This window comes from Somniosus microcephalus, chromosome 9 (assembly GCF_052327205.1).
Source record: "Somniosus microcephalus isolate GS21.2 chromosome 9, FLI_Smic_1.0, whole genome shotgun sequence".
NCBI classification, from domain to species: Eukaryota; Metazoa; Chordata; class Chondrichthyes; order Squaliformes; family Somniosidae; genus Somniosus; species Somniosus microcephalus.
The window spans coordinates 149,465,751-149,481,081 of record NC_140995.1 but is presented as its reverse complement, the minus strand read 5'-3'; the positions used below and the strand labels follow the sequence as shown (position 1 = coordinate 149,481,081).

At 41.2% G+C, this 15,331-nt stretch overlaps 1 protein-coding gene across 1 annotated transcript in view; it reads right to left on the bottom strand.

Annotated features, from left to right (window-relative positions):
• Positions 1-15,331, bottom strand: part of LOC147112758 (uncharacterized) — a 50,408-nt gene that overhangs the window by 30,619 nt on the left and 4,458 nt on the right. The window contains exons 3-4 of the mRNA XM_085998218.1: positions 7,541-7,659; positions 1,007-1,078 (exon numbers count right to left, since the gene is read on the bottom strand). Coding sequence (XP_085854344.1) covers positions 1,007-1,078; positions 7,541-7,659 — 191 coding nt within the window. The remainder of the gene's footprint in view (positions 1-1,006; positions 1,079-7,540; positions 7,660-15,331) is intronic.

Below are 15,331 nucleotides of genomic sequence, written 5' to 3'. Positions count from 1 at the left end.
CAACTGGTCTTGTCAGAGGAATGCCCTAAAAATGTCCTCAAAATGGAATCAGTAGTCAGACTGAATGCTAGGAAAGAAAGGGGCAAATGCAAATTAAACTATGAAGGGTTATACAATCATAACATTTCTTACCATTAATAGAAAACAAGCTATTAAGACCACAGGCCCACAGATGGCTCACTGAGAGGGCATAAACATTTCCTGTCTTGCCCAGACCTGTGTGTGACTCCTTCTTTACCAAAGACTTGAAAAGCTAGAAAGTAAAAGACTGATCTGGCATGTCTAGGTGCTGGCACTTCATTGATTTGGAGGTCATCAAGTGTACCAACAGGGTTGTGTGTGATTGACGCTGGAAGGGCTGAACTCTTCCAACATATTTAGAAGAGCAAAGGTGTTATAATGGCTACTCTCCAGTCTCATGGCACAATTTGTTATCTCCTCTCTGACTTTCAACACGGCCAGGCCCAGGTAACTTATCTACCTTGAGTTTTGCTAATACTTCAGCAGCTGAGCAATGCTGTTTGGGTTCCTCCTTATAGACTTTATACTGACGAGCATAAACAGGCCATTTTTCATCAATGTTTGTTAACCCACTTTTGGAACCCTAACCCTAAGATCAGAGCTAAACACTGACCATTAGTCTATTATCGCTTTCAACTCGTATCTACTTTTCTTGCTAAACTGATTAAACAGAGGAAAATAATTCTGTGCTGTGTGAATAATAGGGATTTTGTTTTGTTTTGTTTTGTTTTGCAATGTTGTATCATGGAATTTATCTTTTTATCTTAGTTTCAAATGGTTTGGTCAAATGTTAGAATTATTGTGGTAAGGGGTAAAGCACATTGAATGTAGCTCTCCAAAAACTCTTTGATATGTAAAATATAATTAGTGGAGGTCATGCCTTAAAAGTCAATAACGTATCATTTTAATTTGCGTAGTTCACTTAAGCTTATGTTTGTTTTAAAGGGTAACACTGCCCTGCGTATAAATACTATATATGGCTTACTTGCAGATTTCGAGTTGCTGTTGTGTTCACTGTCTTCATAGCTCAATGAATGACGCAATTTTATTTCATTACCTATTTTAGGAAAAACAAATAGAGATACTGTTTGAATCTGTTCATTTTGTTCCTTGTTGTAGAAGTACAATAATAAAGTTTGTTGTTAAAGCATTGGAAGAAATGTTAATAATCCTTTCTGAGTTGCAATTTTTTCAGATTAAAGTTTCTAGTATATGGTTATAAAACAGCCCATCTACTCTAATTATTAGAAGTATACGGTTAGATTAAGGTGTGACAACAACTGAGTTCTTATGTGAATTTTTTGTTGAGATTTAACCTCAAACTACAGGAAGAAGCATGCGGCAGTATATAAACATAGGCTAGTAGCCTGTCCAACAAACATAACATCAAAGTTCCAGAGTATGATACAGACGTTGCAATAAATTGCAACTATATCCTGCATCTCCTGTTCCAAGCTACAAACAAAAACAAGCAACAACTTTGAAGTACAGGGCCAAGATGTGGAGATACAATAATACTTTATTAAGGTTGTTTGTTCAGTTTTTATTGGAGTGAAAAAATAGCATTACAAATTAACTGTGTGTCTTCCTTTTCCCCCTCCAAATATCCCTATTTCCCAGTGATTCGGGAACCTCATGTTGGGTTGTGACTCTGGGCTGCAGACCCCAGTAATTCATCTAAGTGTCCAGCTTGATTTGAACCTGGAGGCTACATCTGAGCCATAGTCAATCCTCACATGTAGCTTACACACGCACATTCAGCAGAAGTTAAGATCAGGTGAGGAAACCATGGGCTGTGCCTTTGCTTTCCTCTACCCTCAGTGGGACCATTCAAGTGAAGTTGTATTCCCAAGTGCTGAGACAGGCTAACTTGGCAGGGACCAGGGATCAAACCTGAGACATTTATTATGTTTGCTTCACTTCCACATGAAACAATGCTTTTGCCTACTGAGCCACTGGAGAAATTTAATATTTTTAATTTTTTTTCCAAATTTAATATTTACAAATCAATTAATTGCCTTACTTTAGATCTCTACGAGCTAATTTGTCATTCCCTAACCATGAAAGTGGTTAAATGATTTGCTCCCAGACTATAGCCATCGACATCCCTAATGATGTGCCGGGAGATGATGGTTCATATATTTTCCAGTTTTCTCCATCTCCCCCATTTGGCTGATTATGATGGAAATGAGAAAAATCACATTGTACCATTTGTAGGAGTGCTGTGGACCTGAGTTAGTTATGTTGGTTGAACCACAAGTTGTTTTGTCTCTCATTAACCACTGCTCCCTGATGTCTGTTCTGTTCAGACAAGATGTTTGGATGAAAAATGATTTTTTTTTCTCACATGTAAAGTTACTGAAATGAACAAACAAGAGAAAACCTAACCCACTCTTTTTTTTAATTCAGCTTTTTAAAGTAAATAGAACAAACTTTGGCATCATATGATTTATGAAAACTTTAAACACTTTTGTTTGGGGGGGGGGGGGGAAGCTTTCTGGTGTTTAGATAGATACATAGGTGTCGAATTTCTGGGGGGGTGGGTGGGATTCTCTTGATTGTCCACTGTGATTTCGGCAGATCCACGGACACTGTTCCTCTGGGGTTACAGCTGTTAATTGGGAGAATCCTGCGAAAGCTAATGGCAACAAACTACCAAGCATCAGCAACAGGTCTGCACACCACACTGTTGTAAAGATCAGGATCTTGTAACTATGTAACGTTTTGCTGTGATTTCTCACTGGTAACAAATATAGGCCTAGCATTTTCTGTAGGAGCATAATCGGGAAGTTACACACGATTTTATGCCAATTTTGCCAAATTATTCTGCAATTTCCTGTGCATCGAATTAGACAACACCAAAGCAGCATGATTACATTAGCCTAGAAATTGCAAGCGGTGTGAGTTGGATTGTTTTCGTCATTCCTCAGATGGTATTATTTTTGCTCTGCAAAGTGTTTGAAATGCGAGTTGGTAACAGTGCGGTGAGGTCAGCGAAAGAAACAGAACCAACGACAGGAAAGGAAATAGGATGAATTAGAGTCAAATTAGATAAGGAAAGAAAAATAAGGAGAGGGAAGGAAAGATTGGATTAGGAGACAGAAAGGAAAAGTAGGAACAATTTACGACCTGCGGGAGTGAGACTCCACACATTTAATTGTTCACTTTCTGGGTCCTCTTTGGTTGAAAACATGTCGGGTCCATAAATCATGTCATTAACAGGGTCCTTACGACGTGCGATAACAGCCCTAAATAACTGCAGTATAAATTCGTATTTACGGCGCAAATCCAGCAATTTTTTGACTTTCATGGGAGGTTTGACGGGGAGCGACAGCTTGTGCGAGGCTAGCGGCAACTCACACCGTATCCGCATCTTCGCCACATTTTTTTTTTACACCTTAATAATGGTGAGTCCTGTGAACTCGCCATTATTTTCACAGCAAAATCTGGGCCAATGTAACAGCACAGTGTTTTGATTAGTTTTGTTACTGATTAGTTACATAATCCACCTTCCCACTGATGTTGAGATAAAGATTCCCCAAATTCAGTATCCCACTTTCCCCTAAGTGAGTTAAGTGTTTATGCGGGAAGAATAATGTTGTAATATTATTCATAGTTATTTGTAAGAATGACGAGGTGAGTCACTTGCCGCAGAATACCCAGCCTCTGACCTCCTCTTGTTGCCACAGTATTTATGTGGCTGGTCCAGTTAAGTTTCTGGTCAATGGATGTTGATGGTGGGAGATTCGACGATGCTAATGCCATTGAATGTAGTTAGACTCTCGCTTGTTGGAGATAGTCATTGCCTGGCACTTGTGTGGCGCTAATGTTACCTGCCACTTATCAGCCCAAGCCTGAATGTTGTCCAGGTCTTGCTGCATGTGGGCATGGACTGCTTCATTATCTGAGGTGTTGCGAATGGAACGGAACCCTGCAATCATCAGTGAACATCCCCACTTCTGACCTTATGATGGCGGGAAGGTCAGTGATGAAGCAGCTGAAGATGGTTGCAGGACACTGCCCTGAGGAACTCTGACAGCTATGTCCTGGGGCTGAGATAATTGATCTAAGTGGGATTACTTTCTGATCTAACTACATCTACAATGTTTTTTAAAAAAAAAGTTATGGTAATGTAGATGTTTGTCACCTGTCAGAAAATCTTCAAATTTTTAGGATCAGTTGATCCAAAGCAATTTGACGAATTCTGGTTATTTTCACTTATGACAAGTTGTGTATTTCTGTCCATACCCCAGTAGCTCAAATGTACAAGCTACCAAACAGCCACAATGAGACCACATAGCAACATCATTATGTTGTAATGTTCTGAAAAATATCCTTAATCAACACCTCTGTATAAAAATATAAGATTCAATACCATGTATCTTGTTTTAAAGTATTGAACGTCACATTTTAACTTGCACTTCTAGTTCAAAATGCTACCTGACAGATAAGCAGTGCCATGAGTTAGCTCACTGCTCTTTCATCACTGGGACCTGGATTCAGATCCAGCCCAGACTGATGTAATGGTGATTTCTTCTGTTTGGCTTTAGGAGACCTATGTGAAATGAGTCTAGGCACCAATGTCCCCTGTAGGCTGCGCGCAGTAATCTGCAAGGTCCAGCGCAGGCCGCTCACCAGCTTTTCCATTGGTAACACCGCGCATGTGCAGAAATTTAAATTAAACGTGCATTGAAATAAACAGACCTCGCACAACAAAGCACAGCTTAGAGGGAACATCGCTAGGCACTCCTGCCCAGTTCCTTGTGACGTTAAATTGACAACCTTGTTCCGATAATATATGTAGGCTATGCAAAATGCCACACAGCTTTAGTAGGCAGTAGTCCTCTGCAGTGGATTGTTGGGTAAAATAGAAGGAACCTTGCTCTGCATCTAACCATGCTGTTTCTAATTGAAGTGCTGAGAGTGAGCGCCTGAAATGGGAAAATTCCATTTCCAAACATTGATATCTTTCACCTAGAGGAGCACAAAATTCACCAGAGACACGGATTTGTAATGAATATTACATTCTGTACCATTATCTCGCCTCTGAATCAGAAGGTTGTGGGTTCAAGTCCTACTCGAGAGACTTGAACTCAAAAATCTAGGCTGACACTCCAGTGCAGAACTGAAGGAGAGTTGCACTGTTGAAGGCGCTGTCTTTCGGATGAGAAGTTAAACCAAGGCTACATCTGCCCTCTCAGGTGGGCGTAAACGATCCCATGGCACTATTTTGAAGAAGAGCAGGGGAGTTATCCCCGGTATCCTGGCCAATATTTATCCCTCAATCAACATAACAAAAACAGATCATCTGGGCATTATCACATTGCTGTTTGTGGGATCTTGCTGTGCACAAATTGGCTACTGCATTTCCTACATTACAACAGTGACTCCGCTTCAAAAATACCTCATTGGCTGTTCAGTGCTTTGAGATGTTCTGAGGTTGTGATGGGCGCTATATGAATGCAAGTCTTTTTTCTTTTATTATAGCTGTGAATGTTACAGACAAGAAACAAAGAGAAGAATGTATGAGAAATCCATGACTTACTGCTCAAATGATTAGTCATATTTTTGGAATTGTAATGCGGTACTGCTGTTTCATTACACGTGGCTTTCCCACAAATCAGTAATAGAACTTCTAAAAATGAAGAGTGGTGCAGAATAATCTTACTGGTAGTCCAAGGAGTTTGCACATAATTTTGAAACCAGTTTGCAAAGTACAAAAAATGAGGCATTAGTTGTTAGTGGCAATCATTACCGATTTACTAATTGAACTCCATGGTTCAGCTAAAGGTCAGAAAATGCCTTGAAAATAGTTTATTGTGGTAAAAGATACACTATCAGAATTGAACACAGTGGGGGGAAAATTCGTTAGCGACCATTTTGGGTCGCTAACATCGCTGGGCGCTAAATTTAGTGCCCGGCGAAAAATAGTGCCGGCGATTGCGGCGAAAAATAGTGCCGGCGATCGCTAACTTCAGTTTTAGCGCCCCAAGAGAGAGGTGGAGTGCTAAATCAAGTGCTCCACTTCCTTCTTAGAGCACTACCCCTGAATATCGTAGCGCTGCTGCATGGAAGGGCTCCTCCCTTCATTAAAGGGGAGGGCCCAAGTCCACAACTCTGCGGGGCGCTACCTGGACCACCGGGGAGTGGGTGCCATGCCAGCAGTCCGGCACTCGAGAAGTGCCGGGCTGCCAGATCGCGGCACGGACCCCGCGTTGACAGACGCAACGGGCCGCGACAAGTAAGTTGGTCGATTTTTTTTTTTTTTTCTTTCCCCCCCCCCCTGCCTGCCACCTCCCTGTTACTTACCGTCCCGTGAGCCTCCTGCCACTCCATTTCCACCGCCTGAATCAGCCTCTGTCATTGCCAATTTTGCAGGCAGGGTGAAAACGGGGCACTGCACACGGTGATGATGCTGTCATCGCCTGCGCAGCAGGGCGGGGCACTACCGGTTACCGCTGCTGCTAAACTCCCGCTGAATTTAGTGGGAGTCATTGGCGACGCAGCACCTGGGCAAAAAGTTGTTTGCGCCTCGTTAGCACCCCCGGAGGCGCTAATGGGAGGCGCAAATGCACCGAATTTCTAGCCCCGTCTGTTCATACCTATTATTTGGGATACAGAATTAACTTTGATTCATGGACTGCTTGTTACTCCTACTCATTATTCCCGCTCCAGTTATATTATTAATGGGTATATATACGGATTGAAGATATGCAAATTTTGTGCGTATCTTAGAAAATTAACCTCTTGTGACAGAATATGAATATTATTTTTATTAAAGGTTTTTTTCTAAACGTTATCAATTGTCAATTAAATTTCATCCATATGAGTTAATTATATTTTAGTTATAAAGCTGAATTTGCAAAAATAGTAAGTCTCGGGCCTTTTATATTTAGTACATTTTTTATTGGAAACTATACAAAAGAAAATAGAACTTACATTAAGATGGCAACTTTCACATCTTCAGGATGTCCTAAAGCACTTCACAGCTAAATTCCCTGACTGAGCCAAGTTGACACAATAGCCTTGGGCTGATTTGGGCATTTGGAAGCATTTTGCATGACTTTAAATAAATGTATGGTGTAGAATTAGCATTTTTAGTGCAGTGTGTTAATGCTTTGAGGTAATGTGCCATGAGACTGTTTGGACTTGGGATCACAACCCATGATTTCCCACATAGAGGGGATCTAGTTTCAGCTGAACCTGTCTAGGGATCTCATGAAGTACTTCTCCTGAGGGAATGAATGTTGCACAGCTGGACAGCCAATGGTACTTGTACTTTGCATATAGACTAGTTCAGAATGACACTTTTAGTTCTATTTTTCTCTCTTCCACCAAGCTAGAGGAGTGTTTTACGCTCTTGGAACGTAAAATAGGATTTACAACTTCAACATAAAGTCTCACCACACTTAAAATAAGAGTGATCACTTTGCACTAAAATTAGAATGAATTTTGTCAACTTTGTCTGTCTGTGGCATTATATCAAGAATAAATATTTCAGGATAAAATATAAACTTACTTCCATAGCTTTTTATATTATAGGCCGGATAGACATATCTGATAAAGTCTGTTCCATAAACCAGGTTCAAAGGCAGCAGTAACAGGAGCGCACCAATTTCTTTTGAAACCATGTTGCATCTGTAAGGTTAAAAAATAGAAGCATTAGTAGTAAACAGGATTCAAGCTCATTGAATTTAAAATGCATTTGGTAAAATTGTTAAAATGGATGGGGAATGGAGAATACTTTTCTCCAGTTTTTTCATAAGCAAAAATGTCGGTGTGATAAAACAATTTTCTGTTTCAAGGTTGCACTGACAGTCGCAAGAGGAAAATACACCAGATGGTCTGATATAAATCTTTGGATTTAAAACTTGCACAAAATGTTTTTTTTCCAAGTTATGTGGTGCCCTTCTAAATACTAAATGATATTCATGATCATAGCAGAAAGGTGTTACGTGAGGTGTTTAGTTTTAAAACTTGTTTATCAGTTTCTCAGACCATATCTTGCTAAACAGCATGGTGCCAAGCTGATAAAAGAAAAAAGTCTACAGTCCAAAGTTTGGAAACAGGATTCTGACAAATTTGATGATTTTTAGATTAGATTAAAGTACAAGCAGAATGTTATTGCAGACAGAATCAGTGAGTTTGCCCCCTGGTTTCCTCATTCTTTTGCATGTTAACACGATTGTAAATGAAACATACCAGTGTATGTTGTCTTCAGGATCTTGCTTCAGTAAAGGTTGCCCAACAGCTTTTCCTCTGAACTGGTGGAGAGGATGACAGTGGTATACTTTCAAGTGATAAATACTGCTGTATTTATATAGAGGAGATTCTATAGATATCTAAATTCTATGGCTCCTCCTTTTAAAATGGAAGCATTAATTATGCAGTCTGTATTTTTTTTTTAAAAACATCAGAATGTTATATCAGGTTAGGGAGTTTCTTGTGGTCAAAGTTGCCTTGCCTTGGGAGTGGTCTTTGGCTATTGCAAAAAATTCAAATCCAAATGCAGAAATGTAAATTCTGATGAGCTTTTTAAAAGCTAAACACAATATTTAGGAAATTTTTATGCAGTTAAATCCAAAAGCTTGTCGAGATAAAAACGGTGAAATCTTTTTGCTCACAGTATTGATCTGTTTTTGAATAATATTGCTTAAACTATTCTCAGCTATTATATCTATATATATATATATATATATATATAATAAAAGTTCCAGTTAAATAATGCATTTCTGTGGTGTTTTTCTGAACATAATTCTGATCCACACAGTATCACTGATTACATACAAAAGCAAAATACTGCAGATGCTGGAAATCCGAAATTAAAAACAGAAAATGCTGGAAACACTCAGCAGGTCAGGCAGCATCTGTGGAGAGAGAAACAGAGTCAATGTTTCAGGTCGATGGCCTTTCATCAGTTCTCATGAAAGGTCATCGACCTGAAACGTTGTTTCTCTCTCCATAGATGCTGCCTGACCTGCTGAGTATTTCTAGCATTTTCTGTTTTTATCACTGATTATATTTTTCAGTGACGTGTCAACTTGGTGATGCGTTCATTGGCTGTCATTAGAAGGGGTACTAAAATGCTCAATATAGGTAGACTATCCTTTATCCGAAAACCTCGGGACCAGCCGTGTTTCGGTTTTCGGAAAATTTCGGATTTCGGAAGGTATTTTATAAGACTGGGAAATTTGTCGGGGGTGGGGGTCGGCGGGGGTCGGGTCGGCGGGGGGTGGGGGTCGGCGGGGGTCGGGTCGGCGGGGGGGTGGGGGTCGGGGTCGTACGCACGACTTACGCTGAACGAAAACACTTTCGGTTTTCAGAGGATTTCGGTTTTCGGAAGTGCGGATAAAGGATACACTATCCCTTATCCGAAAGGGTGGGGGGTCGGCGGGGGGTCAGGGGTCGGGGGGGGGGGAAGAAAAGAATATCAGACAGGCCGCTGCAGCTATCGGACGGGCCGCTGTATTGTTGGGTTCACTCTCCCGGTATACCTCCTTCACACTGCCCGGCTCGGCCTGCAATCCCCTACCCAGGAGGGAACTCAGTGACCCTCTGCCCTGCTCAGCGTAAGTCGTGCGCCACTCTGGTCATGTCGTGCGCACGACTTACGCTGAACGAAAAAACCTTCGGTTTTTAGAGGGTTTCGGTTTTCGGAAGTTTGGATAAAGGGTAGTCTACCTGTATTGTGCTTTAGTCTGGCAGAATTTAGTTGTGGAAGTAGAGAGGTAATGGTTAATTCTGCATTCTTAAAGCAACAACTTGTTCTTGAAAGGAGTGCAGGTGGAGATAGTGCTGCAAAATTGTAGACATAATTCTCTGACCAGCACTGCTTTCTGGAATCACCCCTCTAGAGAATGCTTTTTCCCCTTGGGAAATCCTTTCATTCAGTTCTCTGGCCCTATTAATTTACATACATATTTAGATTCACAGTCCAAATTTAAAATTGTATCCAAATTGTCAATGATTGCAAAGTATTTATTAGATGCAGAAATGGATTTATGCATTTCTGAACTGGCCATTCTTTAGTTGTTTGACTTAGTCTGGATTCACATGGAGGACTCAAAGGTATGCACAACGAAGATCTCCGAAACACACTCCAATATTCCAAATCCTGTGATATGTAATTTTTAATGGGATCCCCTCTATTTGAGAAAACATAAAGGCGGATGTTATGAATTCACTCTCCTGAAGCAGAGCTTCATGTGCATCTTGGGAATCTCGGTACAGAGGTGAGTATGCTTTGTGGGTTTTAAAGTTACTGTACAGAAAATTGCCCCGTACCAAGCATCCCTAACTATAAAAAGCTTTTTACATTGGTCCCAAAGGCTGGATTATAAAGTGGATCTCATGTAGTGAGTAGCTAGTTAAAGTGCATACTGTATTGAGTTACTATATACAACCTGTTACAGTATTTTTTTTCTCCCTAACAAATTAAAGACAAGAAGTATACTAAAATGTTGAAAACCAAATGACAGATGAACTCATCTTGTTACGTACAAAATATAGTGTTTATAAAGATTACAGTGTATCCTATTTGGAGCTTAATTTTTGAAGTTTCATGCTCCAGGTTATGATCTGTAATTGTAAATTAATGCAAAAACAAATGCAGTTTAATTTGGTTTTCTTAAAAGTGCACACCTGAATTACCATTTGAATCATTTTCTTGTGAATATTATTCTATATTTATAAAGTGAATATATTTATTTATATATGTATATAGGATAGAGATTTATATTTGCTTCTATTAATATTGTTTAGCTATTTTCATGGTTGGTCAATTTAATGATATCAGATATCTATAATCCTATATTTTTCCAACTCCCTGCAATTATAACGATATAGACTTCATGATTGCACTGCCCAGCATTAAATGATTTTCATTTGAACTGTTGCAATATTAGATAGACAACACTTAGTGGTGCCCTGATTTTAAAATAAAACTGAAAATTAAGTACGGTAATTGTTTCTGACTAGCTAGACACCATTAACTGTACTGACGAAATGACTAATGGGCTATTATTGCATGTCATGTAGAATTTATGGTTTCAAAGCTGTGCTGTCAGTAAGTAATACCTAATTGAAATTTTCAGTCAACAATAAATCACTTCAGATTTACGGACTCTAATAGGACAGGCCATAAAATGTCTTCCATACCTACTTGTGCTCCAGTTGGGCTACAAATTTTGTGTTGATGTGAAGTGATTTTGGCTTTGCAACAAACCAAACTGTGTAATGCAAGTTGCAGGAACTGAATTTGAACAAGAATGTAGTATATACAACTCCATCACCAGCTGAAGCAAAAATTAAAAACTTCCAATGCAGTCCAATGGACTTTGATTTCAATCCTACTAATATTAGTAGAGAACCAACTTTAAAGGCACCGTATAAATGCAAGTTGTTGTACCATGGCTTAAAATTCTGAAAATATTTGAAGGTCCTATAAAAATAGATCCAATGAATTTTGAGATGTATACATCTACCTTTAAGTACTTAGACACCTAACTAATAGTAGCTGGAAATTCACTCTTAGATGATTTGTGTAGTTTGTGTTGCTAGATACCTAGCACTGTGTGAAAATTGGGCATCTATACAATAAGTCATAAATTAATACTATTGTTAACTTTTGAGATTTTTTGACCATTTTTCCACAGAAAGGAATTAAAAAATGACTTTTAAGTGTTGGATTTTTAAAGCCAAGTGTATTCACACACGTTAAAAAAGGCACTGAGACAATAGGTGGTTAAATACCGATGAGCTGGCTTTGATGTTTCCCATAGACTGTAAATCATAAGCAGTTCATTAGCCTGTCTCTGCAATTGATAAACATCTAGCACCTATAGTGAATGAATGGCCCTGTTCCTTTCTGGCTGTGAACAGAGCCTATTAACAAACAAAGACAGAGTTACATACAGGCAGTCAGTCAAGTTCAGCAAAGGCTGCAGAATTAATCAGAAAATGCTGGAAATACTCAGCAGGTCAGGCAGCATCTGTAGATGAAGGGTCATCGACCTGAAACATTAACTCTGTTTCTCTACAGATGCTGCCTGACCAGCTGAATATTTCCAGCATTTTCTGTTTTTATTTCAGATTTCCAGCATCTGCAGTATTTTGCTTTTGATGCAGAATTAATCAGGTGTTCAAGAAGAAAGCTGTGCAGGCAAACTTTGGTCAAGTTTGAAGTAGGAGCATGACGAGCAGTAAAGCAGTTATTTTATTTAAGTCAAGTAAGATGACCCATTGTGGCGAAGCATAGCATGTTCATTATTTTGTTTTGTTACACAAAGACAAGTTGTGCTGATTCAGATAAATGAACCTGTTCACAATTGCTTTTCTGTCTGTTCACGTGCTGTAAAATAAAGCAACTTAACAAATTGTATCTGCTCTTGTTGTACCTGGTGTTTTCTTGGTCCACCTTCAAAGAGATTGAAGCACACGTGAAAGACGCAAATGGCTGCTTCAGATCACAAAGGGATGATACTGTTACATCCCTGGGTTACACAATCATATAGTTAGATACTGGGCAGTATGGGCATATCCCTAAATGTAAGGTGCCTAGACTGCTTATGGAAGTGACCAGCACCACTTTACCCAAGAGAATATCTAAGATCAAACCCTAAAGTTGTAACAACTGTAAGTACATTTTTGTTGTACAATTGATCAAGATCTATGATTTGTCCACCATTTTGAACTGGTGCACAGAAGTTCAAATAATGATTGCCTTACTTTTGATGACCCTTTAAAAAATGCAATTGTACTTCAGTATTAGTATCAGAGAAACTTGCTGCTTTGCACCAATGCCAAACCTGTGTAAATCTAGAACAAAGTGAAGTCAGACTTCCTCCCCAGCTGTGCTTCACTCTGATATCAGGATTTAGGTAGGATTTATACTATAACCACTGTAAGTGCACCCTATGTGTGACTCTTTGCTACTTTATAGATTACCAGTCCATTCCACAATTATTTTGTCGGAAAAGTTTAAAATTTAAGCGTATTATGATTTTGTGTTCAACATCACCCTTTCCCACCGCTGAATATATTTTCCTGAATGAACAATGATCATACCCTTTTCACCAGACTTCATTATGTATCTGCTTCAGACTCGTAGGGCTTGATTTTAATAGCCCTGAGGAGGCGGGTGGACAGGGAAAATCAGAAAAAATGGCTTCAGACACCCATCCCGACCCCACGCGATTTTCGTAAGTGTCGGATCAGCCGCTTCCAAACTGACCCGACTGGAACCGTGGGACAGGCAGTTAAGGCAGTTTGGAGCCTGTTAACTGCCTTGCTAATCCTATTTTTATAGTGGTTTCCCATTTTCGTGCTTCTGGCTCCTGTTTTCCATCTTGTCAGAAACAGGCCAGCTGCAAGGAGATGAGTTGCTGCAGGACATGATTTGTAGTCATTGGTGCAGCAGTTTAAAAGCGCTCCTGTAACATGGCTAACATTCAAATGCAACAATGTTTTTGGAGGTTTGGGATAAGATTTTGCAACTCCACTGACAATGTGACTGTTCAAGCTGACAGCCATCTGCAGTGTGACCTGATTGGAATACTTTCAGGCCACTTGGACTGTGTGCTTGCAAGCTTCTTACCTCAAATTAAATCTATAGCAATGGGATGGGGACCATTTATATCCTTTCATCCTGGTCGTCAGATTTGGAGGAAGAGCAGCTGCGGCAGCACCACAACCAGCCACAACACCAGCACCAGGAGCGCCAACCTCCTCCTCACCCACCTGATGATGCATGGGGCGAAGGGCATCAGCGCAGGGCTGCACCTCGCCGCAAGAGATACCCGCAACACAGGGTTTACAGGCAGAGGATCAGCTTTCTCGGCATGACTGAGCAGCAGTGCCAAAGGAGGCTGAGACTTTCGAGAGACATAGTCGCTGACATCTGCACAATGCTGCGCCAATACCAGGAGCCCAGAGGAGCGTGTGGACACTCCTTACCAGTTGCTGTCAAAGTCACCACCGCACTCAACTTCTTTGCTTCGGGCTCCTTCCAGGGATCATCTGCAGACATCAGCGGCATCTCCCAGTCGGCCGCACACACCTGCATCACGCAGGTCACCGATGCCCTCTTTGCAAAGGTGCACAATTACATCCACTTCTCCATGGATGGCCCAAGTGTGACCGCTCGTGTGGTTGGCTTTGCAAATATGGCAGGCTTGTCAATGGTGCAGGATATCATGGACTGCACACATGTAGCCATTAGTGCCCCCTATCACCACCCAGCTGTATTTGTCAACAGCAAGGGCTTCCACTCCCTGAACGTCCAGCTGGTGTGTAACCACAGGAAGTTCATCATGCATGTTTGCGCAAAGTACCCTGGCAGTTGCCATGACTCCTTCATCCTGCGCCAGTCTACTGTGCCTCAGCTCTTCCATCCACCAACCCAACTTTCTGGATGGCTTCTTGGCGATAAGGGCTATCCCCTGAAAAAGTGGCTAATGACACCGATGAGGAGGCCATCAAATGAGGCTGAGGAGCACTGCAATGTGAGTCACATATCCACCAGAAGCATCATTGAGCAAACCATTGGCTTGCTCAAAATGCACTTCCGATGACTAGATGGATCTGGAGGAGCCTTGCAGTATGCACCAGCCAGGGTGTCCAGAATCGTTGTGGTCTGCTGTGCCTTGCACAACATCGCACAGCAGCGCGGCTTAGTGCTGCCGGACGAACAAGTGGCTCAGCACACAGCCTCCTCGGAGGAAGAAGGCGAGAAGGAGGATGGTGAGCGACGCCTTGCGGGGCCGGATGTGGCCAATCCAGCAGCAGGCGACCACATTGCTGGCCGTCAGGCAAGGGATGCACTCATCCATGGCAGTTTCGCGTAAACTTACGCTTCAACCACAGGTGGCTGGCACATGGAGATGAATATAAGCCCGACATTCTCAAAACCCCAGGCACCATCTGTCCAATAAACGGGGGTTTGTGCTCAGTGTCACCACCAACATTCTAAGTTGAATTTTCCCTGAGCCCTCACTCTCGAACTTCCATTTCCCAGAACACAGAGGCCACACTTTAGGTGATCTCAGCAGATCATTAAACCTTTTTCAACACTGAACCCATGTGTGTCTGTACACAGACCTCAAACTCACCTCCTCAGCAATTTGCAACCAAGCTGCCTTGGTTTGCTGAGGAGGCCTCCTCCTTCCATTTCCAGGGAAGAGGATCTTGTGACGTCTTCTAACTCCTTCCACAAGAGCATGGAGGGAGCCCTCATTGAACCTGGGTGCAGCCTTAGTTTTTGGGGCTGCCATTCCTGCAGCTCCCAGCACCTTTAAGAGAAAAAACCTAACGC